This window comes from Scomber scombrus, chromosome 12, assembly GCF_963691925.1.
Source record: "Scomber scombrus chromosome 12, fScoSco1.1, whole genome shotgun sequence".
NCBI lineage: Eukaryota > Metazoa > Chordata > Actinopteri > Scombriformes > Scombridae > Scomber > Scomber scombrus.
The window spans coordinates 26,249,727-26,265,019 of record NC_084981.1 but is presented as its reverse complement, the minus strand read 5'-3'; the positions used below and the strand labels follow the sequence as shown (position 1 = coordinate 26,265,019).

Genomic DNA, 15,293 nt, shown 5'->3' with positions numbered 1-15,293 from the left:
AGTAAATAATAAAGGCACAAACGATCGGAACAAAGACACAAGAATGATAAATACCATTACCATACCAATTCCTGTCTGTTCATACTTTCCTTCCTATCTTCTTTCTTCTCTTTCTCTGCTGTCTATTCATCCACATGTTTATTTTTCAACAAAAGAGACTGACAGTGAACCACTCTGACCTTCCTGTATCATTGTGCCAAAATCTAATGCTGCTCACTCCTCTGGCTGCTGTCCAGCTTCTACAAATAAAAAAAAAAAAGAAGAAGAAGAAAAAGAGAGGAGACAAAAATGAATTGAAGTTTACAGGGAACAAACTAAAGCACGAGGATGAATAGAAACACAAAGTTCCTCTCAAATAAAACGTTGAAAATGACAAGAAGTAACTCGTAAAAATACAGCGTTTATTCCATGATTTATCCGTGCTGCTCTGTTTTATATGAACGAGTGTGTTATATCCAACTTACTGACTGCAGGAACTGTAATTCTGAGCTGAGTGCCTCTCGTAGAAGTTCCTGCTCTCCTTCTTTATGCATCTCCAGCTCTTTTCTCAGCCTGGTAAACAAATGAAAAAGCATGTCAGCTACAGACAGAGCGGAGGAAGGGGAGGGGAGGGGTGGCGGAGTCTCAGCATTTTCAGTTCCATATATTCAGTTTGTTTATATTGTTTCTTACCTGTGAAAATAAAGTTTGTTGTGTTTGTATATCACTATATTTGGTGTTACCTTCCTTTGGTGTTTTATCACTTTATTCAAACTGAATGAGCTGAAGTAAAACCTTTTTTTTTTTTCTCTTCACATTCATGATTCACGCTGATAGTGACACACACAGGGGGATTGAACTATTAATAAACACATTCGTCAACAAACCTCTTCTTCTATGACTAAGACGAGACGATTACATGATTGTACCAACGTCACTAAACAGAACGTGTGACTTTATCATGAATAGATTTAGAGTAAAATGTACACGGTCGCCCATCAAGTTTGGATAATTTAGTTTTCAGACATTCCTCTTTTTATTTTCTATTTATACACATCAGTTATCACCTTTGACCAGGTGCAATGAGATTGATCAATACAATTTTGAGAATATATACACTTTATCTATCAAGAATAAATCATATTTTCACAATCATTTCATGGAAAGAGGTAAAAAATATTTTATTCCAACTTTATGGGCGACCGTGTATTTTAAAAAGTAACTTTACCAAACTCTCGCTTTCATTGACAAAAAATTACAGACATACTAATAATATTATTATAGAAATATTAGATATAGATAAACTTAGATAGATATACTTTATTGATCCCAAGCTGGGAAATTACAGTTTTATTTTGCCTAAATTAAAATAAACAACCTTGTTCATTGGATGATATGTGCAGCACAGTGAGCACAGTGAGGAGTACATTAACTATTTTACACAAAGCAACTTAATGTTAATCATGACAACAACCTGCTTGATTTTAAAGTGAAGCAATATGGCCGTAAAATAAAGCTCATCACAAAGAAAACTGAGGTAGATTAAAGTCTTAGTGGTAACTTAAATGACAAGAAAATATAGTTTTTTGCTTGATTAGATTGGCTGAAATGTTTAATATAACTTGATGGCTAAAAAGACTAAAAAGTCAACAGCTTTCATGACTAAAACTATAATAAAATAGTTGTGTTTCACTAAGATAAAAGACAACTATGTCCAATTTTACTTTACTAAAACTTTAAAAAAAGAGGTTGAGGTTGACTAAATATGATAAAAACTAACAAGGACATTTGACACATGACTAAGACTAAATAAGGAAAAAGCTGACAAAATAAACTCTAGTGGCAGAGAACATGATTACAACAGCAATATAACAGTTAATAATAGTAATAATAATAGTTGGATTAAAGCTTTTATAAGGTCCAAACAGACTCATTTCACAAATAAACGTGAATTTAAGTGATTTTTACTGGATGTGTTGCTGCAGGTATAAATACAACAGAACTCGTGTTTCAGTATATTTACATGCACAAAAACAAAGCTCATAATGGGAGCGCTCAGGAGTTCATCTAAGACATTTATAGTCTTCACAGTAGCCCGATTTCTACAGCATACCAGCTGTTGACATGAGGTTGTTTGACCGTTAAGTTAATATCAGGGGTGATTTTGTGGTGGCCATGAGGGGTCAAAGGGTAACAGGAAATGAGGACTTCAGTGTTGTTTAGTGAATGCTTCACATGTGTATCTGTGACTCCTTTGTTAGTGGGATCATTGTTGGTTTTGGTCTTTTAATGGGATTTGTTGTTAATGAGAAAAATAAAGAATATGATGTATAACCATAATATAAAATGCTCCCAAATTAGTTTTGGGGCAAAAATGACACAGCTGTAGAGGGTTAGGGTATCAGCATATACAGGGATTATCAACAACACTTCACTAGACTGATGGGCTGAGTTAAGTGCAGTCCTGCTTTAACAAGCTACACTCCACACTACAGTATACAGTCCCCATTGTTCTGTCCCAAGGGTGCTGCCATGCAGGGGCAAAGGTACACAGAAAGCCCCGAGGGACAAATTACTGAGCACAGAATCGACCGTCAGCAATAAATCAAGTTCAGAAATTTCGTCTCAGTCTAAAAAAATCATCCAACTGAAGCAAATCTCAAAGGCTGACTAGTGGCTTTGAGGTATGTGACTGCTGGGAAAAATCAAAACGAGGAGGGACAAATGCAACCAGAACACTTTGATTATTGAAGCTACAAATTAAGAAGTGCCCCTTAAAGATGTTAAACAGAGTTCAAAGGATATGGCTGGCTGGCAATTTTAATTTTTTTTTTCTTATCATCAACAAATCTCATGTGCAGACTCAATCCAATAAGGAATTCATCTACTCCCAAGTACTGTGTGTGTATACAAAGCCTGATAAATCGTATTCCTCCGTGCCACAGACCTCCATTACTATCCAAAAATCATTTTTTAAGAAGCCACTCTGATGCACTGGCTCACATATACCTTCATTATGGAGAGTTGAGTTGTGTTGGTTTGTTTTAGAAAAGGCTCTAAAGTTTAATAACAGCGATCATGTTTCCAGTCTCATTAGAGATGTACAGATATACAGAACATCTGTATAAGACAGAGACTTCAACATATCTGTAATTACCTGGTGAAGTTGTTGTTCCTAAGAAATGCTAAATTACTGCAGACAGAAAATGGTAATGGTACTTTAACCCTCCTTTTGTCCTCGAGTCAAGGAAGTAAGGGAGGAAGAAGGAAGGAAAGGAAGGAAGGAAGGAAGGGAGGAAGAAGGAAGGAAAGGAAGGAAGGGAGGAAGAAGGAAGGGAGGAAGAAGGAAGGAATGGAAGGAAGGGAGGAAGGATGGAAGGGAGGAAGAAAGAAGGAAAGGAAGGAGGAAGGAAGGAAGGAAGGGAGGAAGAAGGAAGGAAATGAGGGAGGGAGGAAGGAAGGAAGGAGGGAGGGAGGGAGGAAGGAAGAAAGAAGGAAAGGAGGGAGGAAGGAAGGAGGGAGGGAAGAAAGAAGGAAGGAAGGAGGGAAGGAAGGAAAGGAGGGAGGAAGGGAGGGAGGGAGGAAGGGAAGGAAGGAAGGAAGGAAGGAAGGAAGGAAGGAAGGAAGGAGGGAAGGAGGGAGGGACGTAAAGAAGGAAGGAAGGGAGGAAGGAAGGAAGGAAGGAAGGAAGGAAGGAGGGAAGGAGGGAGGGACGTAAAGAAGGAAGGAAGGGAGGAAAGAAGGAACAGTCAAAACAGACGGGGTCACTTTGACCCGGGAGGACGACACAAAGGTTAAGAGCATCATCAGTCCTAGCATCCTCTGCAGAAAAGATAGAAAAGATCTTTGTATGTTTCTTTCTTTTCTTCTGTGCTTATTATGTATTTGTTGTAAATGTGCAGCTGCAACTGGCACTTTTAGCCCAAGACAAATTTCCTTCGGGACAATAAATATTTAAGTAGTGCTTATGTCACAATCATTGTTTCAGACTGTGTTTTAATGTTGGTACAAAACTCCACTGTTTAATGAGCAGGGACGTTTAATGTGACTGATGCTAGTGTGAATATTCACCCAGCCCAACGACACACTAGAGGATAAGCGGTATGGACAATGAATGAATGAATGAATGAATGGTGTGAATATACAGTAATATAAAGGGTCCAAAAGTCCGACACCACTTTACCATTCATGAGAAAGTGGTCTCAGACTTTTTGGACTCTATTGTGCATCACATACTGCCATGAAAAAGAGGAAGGGGGACAAAATACGCTTAAAAGTTGAACAGATATAAACTTTATGATAACATCACAGAAGAGACTTCTCTTTGACTTCTTCTGTCTTTTAAAAAGTCTGCTCTCATGGTGACGAAAGAAATATTTGACAATATAATCAAATACAATTATATTACTAAGTTCAATGTGTGTCTGGAAGAAAGCATTTGACTTTTTGTCCTGATGGCTGAGCTGTGATTCAAGTAGTTATAGCAGGTGTTTGAAAGTTATATACAACATTTCACGTGAATCTACGACGACAAGCTACCCCCCTATCTTTCTTTTATTGGAAGTTAATGAAACAATAAAACAACACAGAGGTAAAATTGCATTTTCGCAGCAGTGTGTTAAACTTTACACTCTACTTCAATGGAACTTACAAATCAGATTTTTTTTAAGATGGGTGTATTGCTCTTCAATCAGCAGAATGATGTCTCTTGTAGCAAGCAGGGTTTAGCATTTTGGATATCATCGGAGCTGCTTTATATTAGATTTCTGCAAAGCAATGGCATCTTTTGAAAGAGCCTTCACAAATAATGTAGCAGTAATATGTCAATGAATAAAGTCCTCCACATCAAAAGATACACACATCTACTAAATCATTACCTCCTGCCGGCAAATTTACTGACTGCTTTATTTCAGGTATCATCCCATTGTGACAGTCAACGATCCGCAAACCGGCAGCCCATCCTGTTTTGCACACTGAACACTTTTTAAATGACTGTAGCACTCATTCAAATTGACACGCATTCAATTTCCAACAATCAATAAAGCGGAGAGTTAAATATGCGTTTTAAAGAGACGCTTGCAGTGGATGAAGACAGGATTGATGGTTTCAGTTCAGAATGGATGATCATAAGAATGAGTGAGAGGGGCGCTCTCCCTTTCGAAAAAAGCCACATCCTCAGCACTTCCTGAGGCTAATAAGCCCACGGGGGTAACGGAGGACCGTGTATGTTTAATGAGGCTGATGGATGAACAGGACATGGGAGCCACATGCATGATTTAAGGCAAGGCTAAGACAAGGAGGGGGATGTAGAGAATGAAGCATGAGTAGGACCTAAAGAGGGATTATGAGAAAGTAAGAAATAAAGATGATAAAAACATACGGCTACAAGTGAAGGTGAGTATTTAGTAAATTATAGTAACTGGCATAAAGAGAGCACTTTTAATTTAATACTGAGGAAAAATATGATTTGGTATCAATATAAATTGGATTTTAAAAGAAAAAAATCTTTTGTCTGGTTGTAGGTTTGGGGACTTCTACACATTCACATCCATAATTATAGTAGAGTAGACATTATCCAAAGTGGTGGCATCAGCAATAACAATGACCCTTCCTTTCCTGGAACACTATTGATCTCCAGTCTTTAATTAAATAAAGGAAGTCTCTTTGTGGAGAAACAAGGTGGACCAGCATTCACCTACCAGTCATGTTTCAATAGAGGCGACAGTCGATTCATATTTAACTCAGATGAGCAGACACAATGTCGGAGAGAGGTATTTACAAGGTTCCTGCTGTTGTTGTTCTCTGTTTGTGTTCATTGTTCTATGTTCAGATGCCTACATTTAAAGAGAAAGGGAAAATGTGAGTATTTGTTCATACAAGTCTAAACTAGAAATCGATACCAAGTAGTATCGAAACGTCTCCAATCAAACGATACCTGCGATCAAGCCTTTTTGCACCCAGAACTTAAAAATATGACTATTTGTTTGGACTTGCTCACAGCCAATCAACAGCAAGCATTAAATATTAGTAATTTGAAAGACTTTAAAAATGCATTTGTGTAAATCAAATCATTTAGATGTCGAGGAGGTCTGGTTTCCATTCACATGATGGGTATCAAATGAAGTACTTAAGGTAGGTTGGTATCAGTATAATTTTAAGGGTACTTTGATTAGCACTGGTAACGTAATTTTTTAAGATACCCAGCCCTAGTTTAGAGGATTTATCACACATACTTTTTTTTTTATTGTGTGGCTCTGCTGGAATATTTTTACATGATTTACAGTTAAAAAAAATGTATCTTACACTGACCCTTCATGCAACACCTCAGTTCAGCCTCTGTCGGAAACAGGCCGTTTTAGCTCCTGTCTCTTTAAGGCCTCTGATTGGCTAGCTCAGGAGTAACTTAATCAAACAATAGTAGCAGGAGTCCTTAATCTCCTTCTTAACTTGACACAGAGCCTTCTCAAATACATTCATACATGTTCAAGCCTGAATCTGATGCTAAATATGTGATTGGACGACACAAACAACCCACACAACATTTTTAGGCATGTGAGGAACAATCTGACGTCATTACGAGGAGGAAGTAGAAGTTCACAAAGAGAGCGTTCAGAGCAGCTTGAAGCTCAACTTTGACCATGTTTAACATAAGCATCTATCATCGTAACAGCATTAAAATAATAGAAATCATAAAAAGCATGATAAGTTCTCTGTGAGCTGAAACTAGTAGTGTTAACTCCTGTGTATTCTCTATGTTTTGTGCCAAATACATATATATTTCATAGACAACACATGTATTGTATGTTTATGGATACTCTTAAAGATATTACATGTATAATATATAAGCTTAGTTAAAGGTTTAAGGGCTTTCTCTGTATGCCTATTTTTAATTAAGGGATTCCTTTTGCTTTCTAATTAAAACAAGATCTACGATTCTCCTAAAACTAAACTGTATTTATTTGTTTGTAAGTCGCCTGATAAGCATTAAGAGCAAATGCTTAACTTTCCGCCCCTCATTCATTTTCCCTTACAAACCAGCCTGCATCAATCACATTAGCCTCCGTTTCTCCCCCCACCCCTCCCCCTCCCCCGCCACACACACACCCACTTGTTGACTGGATGAAATACACTGCAGATCAAAGCCTTAATTAAGCAAAATGGTCTTAATGCTCTGTTATTTACACTTCTAGATCTGGACTCCAGCCAGCAGGTTACACAGAGAGAGAGAGAGAGAGAGAGAGAGAGAGAGAGAGAGAGAGAGAGAGAGAGAGAGAGAGAGAGAGAGAGAGAGAGAGAGAGAGAGAGAGAGAGAGAGAGAGAGCGAAGTCTTACTGGTCTATTCAGCACTTCTCACAGTATGATTCAGTTCCACTTCTTGTAAATAACACGTTCTATCAAATGGCTTCGCTGAATGCTGCGTTGAATTGTGGCGTAAACAGTGTGATTCTTTCCTCTGTCCTTTTCATAAGTGCAACACAAAAGAGGCCGCGGCTATTAGTGCTACTACTGAGCTGAATGATGAGATTCACTACTGAAAAGCACCGAGACCTGAGGCCACACACAGAAAACTGTAGATTCATGACTAAAAACTGCAGTGCGTATGCATGGCTCCCTCTTTATAAATCTCAGTCATTGAGGAGGTTGTTGTTTTTTATATCAGTGCACCACCTGCTCCACCAGCCTGTACACCTGCCAATGAGACAAACCGGAAAGAAGAAGAAGAAGTGCAGTGTCACCGATTGTGTTACACCAGAGAGGTTCTCCAACAGCCAGAACAGCTGTCGTTACACGTGAACATTACACAGAACTATGTGGCTCTTTATACCGTCCATGTCATTAATGCTGCTTTCCATTTACCTTTGGAAGTCGAGGCTGGGAATTACATCACCCTCGAGTTTGTGTCGTTTTAGCCAGGTTGGCCACTGATAGCAATACCAGTTGATAAAGACTCATTTTGCTGTATTTTGTCCACTGATAGAAGTTGGACAGTTCTGTGTGTACGACTGATTTAATGAGACACAAATGAGACAAAAGTGCTAATAAACAGGATATTACTACAACTTTCACCCTGTTGATACACAGGACTGATTTATATTTTGAGGTCAGGGCTGGTGGGGTGCGTCCAACTTTCCGAGTCGGAGAGCCGACTTCAGACGGCGTTTCCAGTTGAAATGTCTGACTGGGAACTCGGAAATTCCGACCTCTGAGTACAACTGGAACGCACCATATTTCATCACATGGACCTGTAGCTTGTGTAATAAAGGATTAGTTTGAAGCGCTCATATCTTAACCAACAAGTGTGTCACAACTACAATATTAACAGCAAGATATGCCTTTGATTGGTATTTTTCCGATTTCTGTGTAAACGCAATCATGCAATCATACAATCAGTATAACTGCTTATCAACCCAAACAATGTTTTACTAAAAGATTTTGTCTCTTCATCTGATATTTCACCTCCAACTTATCACATCTTGCTCAGATGGCTTTAGGAAAACATGTACACATGGTCTAAAGCACCAGCGAGGAGGCGTGCACATTCTGGTTTTTATAAATACAAGTTTATGTGCAGGAAATGGTGAATGCATGAGTTTTTGTGTGTATGCATTGATTATGCATTTGGCCCCTGGTGAGGAGCGGAGAGTGGTTGTACTATTGTACACTGAAGCTCTGGCAGCCTTCATAAAACGCTCAAATAATTACATATCACAGCTACTCAGCAAGGAATATTTACAATATCAGGAAACTCACAAAAAGCCTTAGAGTAATAATTTTTTGTGAGCTGCTAAAAAGCTTATTGCTGTGTTTTTATTTTGTTTTCTTCTTTTTTTTGCTCTTTTGTGTTTTATTTGATTTTATGTCCCCGCAGCATTTTCTGTTTATCCTTTTGTGTCTTATTAGGATTATGTTTGTGTCTTAATGTAATTACAAATAAACCCAGGAACAGTAAAGTATCCTGTGTCTATGTGTCTAAATATATAAATCCTCCTCAGCATCCAGACAGTTGATAATACTCACCTCAGACAGGTGCTGTCAGTGAGAGGTTTCTGACTGACAAACAGGCTCTCTGCTCTCAGACACTCTGTCGTTGCTTCGGCTTCACTCAGCTGCCGATCCAAGTCTGTAGTCAAGAGCAATAAATCAAACACAAGATGATTTCCCTGCAACAAGACAGGCACGTACTGCAGGTGCATTGTTCAGACATTTGCTGGGGTGGAGGAGTACAGTCGAACCTCCTCCTCCGCCGCCACCATCATCACCTTTAGAGATGTTCTTGAAAAAGGCATTTAAAGTGCAGGGCTGTGCTCAGACCAACATTATGACTGCATTAAAAAAACTCAGCCTCTTTATTCATTTCAATGAGACTGCTGCGTTGGCTCAGTGACAGAGAGGGCAAAAAAATTGTGGAGTTGGCCGACAAAAAAAACCAAACTTGGCTCCACTCTTTCGGTAAAGCAATGTGACATCATCCATCTGTCAGTCAAATACGTACAAGTGCACTTTCCTACTAGAATATTTTGTGACTTATATTCAGTGTATTATCCTGTTTTCCTTGCAATCCTCAGGACAGAGGATAACATTGTGGTATTATAAACCAGTGATGCAGTAATATAGACTTTGATTATCCTTTAAACACATGTACTGTATATATAACTAACTATAAATAAAATGACCTGTTCGAGGAATTTACAATGCAATCATCTCAAAAATCCTCAATCAACAGCACAATAGCAGTTTTGCATGTGCTATTTCAGAACAGCATTTGTCACACATAAGGTGAACTTTAGTTTTTTTACCTTTCCAGATGTTTTTTAGGCCTTGTAATTGGAGCTGGAGCGTTCTCTTCTCTTCCTGTATGGAGCCCATGTGACTGTTCCTCTGGCTCATGACCTCCATCTCTGATTATTGAGGGGGACAAGTTGAGTTGAGTTAGGCCTCAAGAATCATCATCATCATCATTGAGTAATAATTGTCTGTTGGCCTGAACTATATTTAATACATTAATCAAAAGTGCAACCTGTGCATTTTTGAAATTCACTTTATCTGTACGAGCAATCAGAGACTGCATTTCCCTTGAGCTCAGACATAATCCAAAGTCAACTTTATGGTCAATTCTGCTGTATGTACAGGAACATATCGAGGATGGAAATGTGAAGTGAAGTCGTTAGTTGTAATTGGCAAATCTTGTCAAATTAATAAAAACTGATCAAATTACATCAAAGTGTAATTTTACATTAAAAGTTGCTAGGCTTAAAAATACAATATACTGCTTTTCTATAAACTATGTATAATGTAATTTCTCTAGAAATACCCACCACATAATATTTGTCGGTTACAATTGTACTTACTAATGTTCTGCTCTTTTCTTAAACTTTCCTTCAAGTTGTCTTCAAACTGCATTTTACTCGAGGCGAGATATTCAACATGTTCTCAAAACCTTAACTTTTTGGGATTTTCTACTTTTATTATTAATTATTTTATCAAAAGCACATAAATGGTGGGTTATTTCTATTCAGTTCAATCCAAAACTAGGTTTAAATGTCAGTTTTCCAGACACTTTTTGTTTGTTATTTCATTTTTTCTGTGTTTGGTACGAGTCTTCAACAAGTCTTAAAGTCCAAATCTTATAATCAGTTTAATTTTAGTTTTAATGTCAGTGTTGTACACATTAATATGATTTGTTTTAGCTCATTAAAGAGTCTAGATGGTTACTATTTAAACCTAATTTTAGATTTTGAATATTCTTAATATTTTTTCCAATATAATACAATGTTTTCTTTCCAAAACCTGTATTGAATGTCACTATTAATGTTGATCTCAGTTTTACATTCAGTCAGTCTATCCCCACATACTGTAAATTCAACCCAGACGCTTTCTGAAATCATACTGACCATTTCATCACTGTGTCAGCATGTCAGGGATTTTGAACATCATTAAAATGGTTTTACTTATTACTACTTACTTCATCTACTTAATGCTATATAATATACCGAGACATAACCAATAATTTAAAAATGAGCAGTCACATCTGTGTTATACAACATCTGTCTACTTTGACAACAGCACAATAAATAATAGTCTTTTTATGACCTTTGTATAATGACTCCACCTCCCTCTGCAGGTTCAGGATCTCAGTGTGCTTTTGGCTCTTGAACACTGTCTCACTGTTTCCTCGAAGACTGAATTCACTGTTAAAGCGTGAGATCTCCTGAAGGAAGTTTTCCTGTTCTTCTTTAGAGTCCCTCTTTATCTTGGCCTGGTATGAATAGAAAGACCAATGGGAAATATTCACCAACAATAATAGTAATACAACAGCTTCCAATGCTACAACTACTACTTTTACTGCTTCTATTGATGGCATTAATAGTATAATTTTAACTCAATCTGTAGCTTTAAGGTATTATTATGCAATGTTTCAGATTTCTGGGGGCTTGTGACCTTTCCTACTTCACTATAGTGCTCATTGTGCTTTATTCTTTCTGTTGTTTTTCAAAACATAATCAGTGAGGAAGGGGAGCAACTTGGGGTTATGTGGGATTATGGGGTTGGGGTTGCGCCTAAAATATGACCAATGATTGAGTCCCTCAAGATTGGCTTTTATGTGCCTTTTCATTTCTGTTATTCTTTGGTTTCAGCTTCACAATTGGAAGAATTTGCTGTTTTTTTAGTATCATTTTAAAGCTAGTTTAGGTTGGCTTCTGACTGTCGGTCAGCAGAGGTATTTTTCAGAGATTTCAACCTTGGCTCGGGGGAATTCTGTTGGGTAATTGTCACTTTTTTAACATAAAAAAACAGATTTATTGACTATTTATTGCATACATATTTAGACACATGGTTTGTTTTTGACATGCATTAAAAAACAGTGCTGTTCTGACAGACACTGATTACCTGTGTCAGCATGTACAGTATACAGTCTACAAAGTTTAGACTATAAAAACTGACCAGGCATCCAGTATATCCAGCAGGTGCCCAGCATGAGATGTAAATACTTATTCGGGCTTCAACCTACGAGACGTTCCCCGAGGTGGTTCTTCTGGCAGAGCAGCTCCTCAATTTGTTTCAACATCTGGTCTTCGCATTTCTTCATGAGATCACGCTGCAGCTTCAGCGCAGATAACCGCTGAGCCTGGAGCACCAATAAATGAGCGGTGGGTTAAGAGACACAATCTGACAGACAGATGTACAGAGAGAGGAGATACATTGCTGATATGTTACAGGTGAGAGATATGTTAGTGATCCCAGAGGAGGAGAAAGGAGATGAGATGAAAGCTCTTGGATGGACAGCTGGAGTGATCATTATATTTACTGTGCACAATAAATAAAGATTAATTGCATAGAATTGTTTTGGCTCGTGTCTGTGCATTGCTGATTGTAATTAAAAACCTGTCTGGATTTCTTTTTTAACATACCTATATATATATATACCGTTCACTTTCAAACTTTTCCTTGTTTACTTCCTTTCATCTCTTCATGCTGTGTAATTATACTGCACATCACAAAAGAAAGAAAATTGCCAAATTACAGTATATATACATAGGAAGGCGAATTCATGGAAAAAGTTCTCCAAAAGTTACATCAGCCATGACTTAAGGTACAATTTTAAAGTCTGTTACTCGAGCCGCCGAGGAGGAAGTGAGCTTATTGTTTCTCACATAGAAGTGGAGGAGCGCAGTTCATTTTTAGCAAACACAATCAGCTTCCCTGGCTTTGTAAGCACCGTAATTATCTTAAGACAGCTCTTATAAACCGTAAGACATTGCACCACACAAGCTGTAAACACACTGTGCTCCAAACACACCCTGCAACTATCTGTGAAATGTAAACAATGTCTCAATATTATATTCTAATAGGTCAGAAAAGGTTTCTTGTTTGTCTTGTAGGCAGATAATACACAGACAGATACAACATTGTATTCAGCAACCAGTCTAATTTGGTCTAGTAATTTGCTCTTTTGATCTGATGTGCACTTTTACAAGCACAGGAGGAAGTTGGTGATATTTCTAAAAAAGGTCAACGCGCCTGCCTTCGACATCATATCTCACACATGCTAAAAGGTTTCACTAATGTTATCCGGTGGAAATTAGCCATTGATTTTACTGTGGCACTCGTGATCGATCCTTTGCGCTGTTGATCAAATGAATGGGAGAGATTAAGTGTGTTAAATCATAAAGCAAATCAGCTCATCAATATGCCAATATGCACCACTTCAACTCATGTGTCAATGCCACTCATATCGTATGCTGCTTCAAGGTAAAGCTATTGATACTGTTGCTGTTTGTGTTAGGTTTTTCCATTTAATTTTGCAAAGAAGGGCATTACAATGACAGTAAAATTACATATTTTGCAACTAGCACCAATGACAATATTGTAGAATACAAATCAATACTTTAAATATGATGGTTACTGTCCCCTGCACAACAATGCAACATATGCAGTTATTTAGAGTTTAAAGTAAAAATGAATCTTATGCCATCATGTAAATTAGGATGATAGCTGGATCAGTTAAATCTCACCTTCACATCAAGCTCCTTGCTGATCTTCTCACACTTTTCTGTGGCAGTCTTGATCTTCTCATTGCATCTGATGATGGCTACTTTAACTGTAATTGACACAACATTTAATTCATTCATAAATCAGCATGTGTTGTGTCAGTATGGTTTCAGGACGCTCAAAAATGCCAATGTTAGATAGAAATAAACAATAGAGAGATATATGGAAGCCCGTTCTTAAAAATAATGACTTAATCATTATTTTGAGATACAAAGTAATTATTTTGAGATAATATCTCATTATTTTGAGTTACTAAGTCATTATTTTGGCTAGTATCTCATTATTTTGTGATATTAACGCATTATTTTGGGTAGTATCTCATTATTTTGAGATAGTTTCACATTATTTTGAGAGAGCTCACATTAGCCTAGCATGCTAACTCAGCTCAGTGTCATTAGCCTAGCATGCTAACTCAGCTCCGTGTCATTGGCCTAGCCTGCTAACTTAGCTCAGTGTCATTAGCCTAGCATGCTAACTCAGCTCTGTGTCATTAGCCTAGCATGATACCTCAGCTCCGTGTCATTAGCCTAGCATGCTAACTTAGCTCAGTGTCATTAGCCTAGCATGTCCTCACCTTCTTTGAATCTCTGTGTTTGCTCTGTTAGTTGTTGTTCAGTTGAAAGGATTTGTTGAAACAGCGTGTCCAGACTCATATTGGAGATAGTGGCTCAACCTAAACAAAATATCAAGTTATCCACCTCCTACATGAAGGTAAATTACAGCTACTTTCACCTGTAAATTATCTCAGTTATACTCAATGAAGTGGCTGTGTTGCACTTGTTGGTCTCTGTTTGTATAAATTGGTAATTGCCCCAAAGATAAACTTATTGTTTGAAGGAGTTATAACATTGCCTGTCAGTCTTTTTCCTAACAAGTGAAAAACAACTGCCGAAAAATACATTATTAAATTAATGCAATCATTTAACCAACTGTATATTTTTAATGCTGTATGGAGTTTTGCATAGCATATCATCAGATTATAGCAAACACACATATACAGTTAGCTAGTTTAGTCCAGTGGTTCCCAACCTAGGGGTGGGGCCCCTCCAAAGGGTAAATGTGAGGGGTGGTGAGATGATTAATGGGACAGGAAAGAAGAAAAAACTAAGTTCTGATCAGGCGGGGAGTTCTGGTCCTCTGAAATGATGCCAACGCGGAAGTAACTTAAAACTGCATTCTATCAAAAGGCCACCAGGGGGCGACCGTTTTGGTGTCAAAAGGACTTCCGTCTCTATACAAGTCAATGGAGAATTCACCAACTTCTCACTTGATTTATAACCTCAGTAATCGTTTTCAAAATGTGTTTATGGTCTCAATCGCTAGTTTAAAGCCTTCTTCAATGCAGTATGATGTTCATTTGGGACATTTTGGCCTCCCTGATTTTATATTTGACGATAAAGCAGGGTATGCATTAGGGCGTGGCTACGTCGTGATTGACAGGTTGATTGGTTCACAGGTTCAGGAGGGCGCCTCATGCTCCTCCTGATGCCCATATAAGTAAAATCCGCGTTGTTTTTTTTACCCAGCATGCACCTGAAATTTTCAAGATGGCGCTGCTCAGATCTGAAACTATTCGCTTCCAAGCAGCAGTCCACAAACCAATGGGTGACGTCACGGATGTTACGTTTATTTTATATACAGTCTATGGTTCTGATACACAAATGTGTTTTTAGTTTTTGGACTTTTATTCTAATCTTTGATTTTTGCTGAAATATTGGATCATTTGAACATTTATTGAAATGAAACCGTGTGAGAAGTTTTGA

The 15,293-nt window shown here is 37.9% G+C and overlaps 1 protein-coding gene across 1 annotated transcript; it reads right to left on the bottom strand.

Moving 5' to 3' along the window:
• Nucleotides 1-203: 203 nt before the first annotated feature.
• ccdc172 (coiled-coil domain containing 172) lies at nucleotides 204-14,183 on the bottom strand. Its single transcript, XM_062429919.1, has 8 exons — nucleotides 14,105-14,183; nucleotides 13,494-13,579; nucleotides 11,990-12,106; nucleotides 11,071-11,236; nucleotides 9,777-9,878; nucleotides 8,998-9,100; nucleotides 465-552; nucleotides 204-239 (listed from the first exon to the last, which is right to left on the bottom strand). The coding sequence occupies exons 1-8, from the start codon at nucleotides 14,181-14,183 to the stop codon at nucleotides 204-206; spliced, it is 777 nt and encodes a 258-aa protein (XP_062285903.1).
• Nucleotides 14,184-15,293: the final 1,110 nt, after the last annotated feature.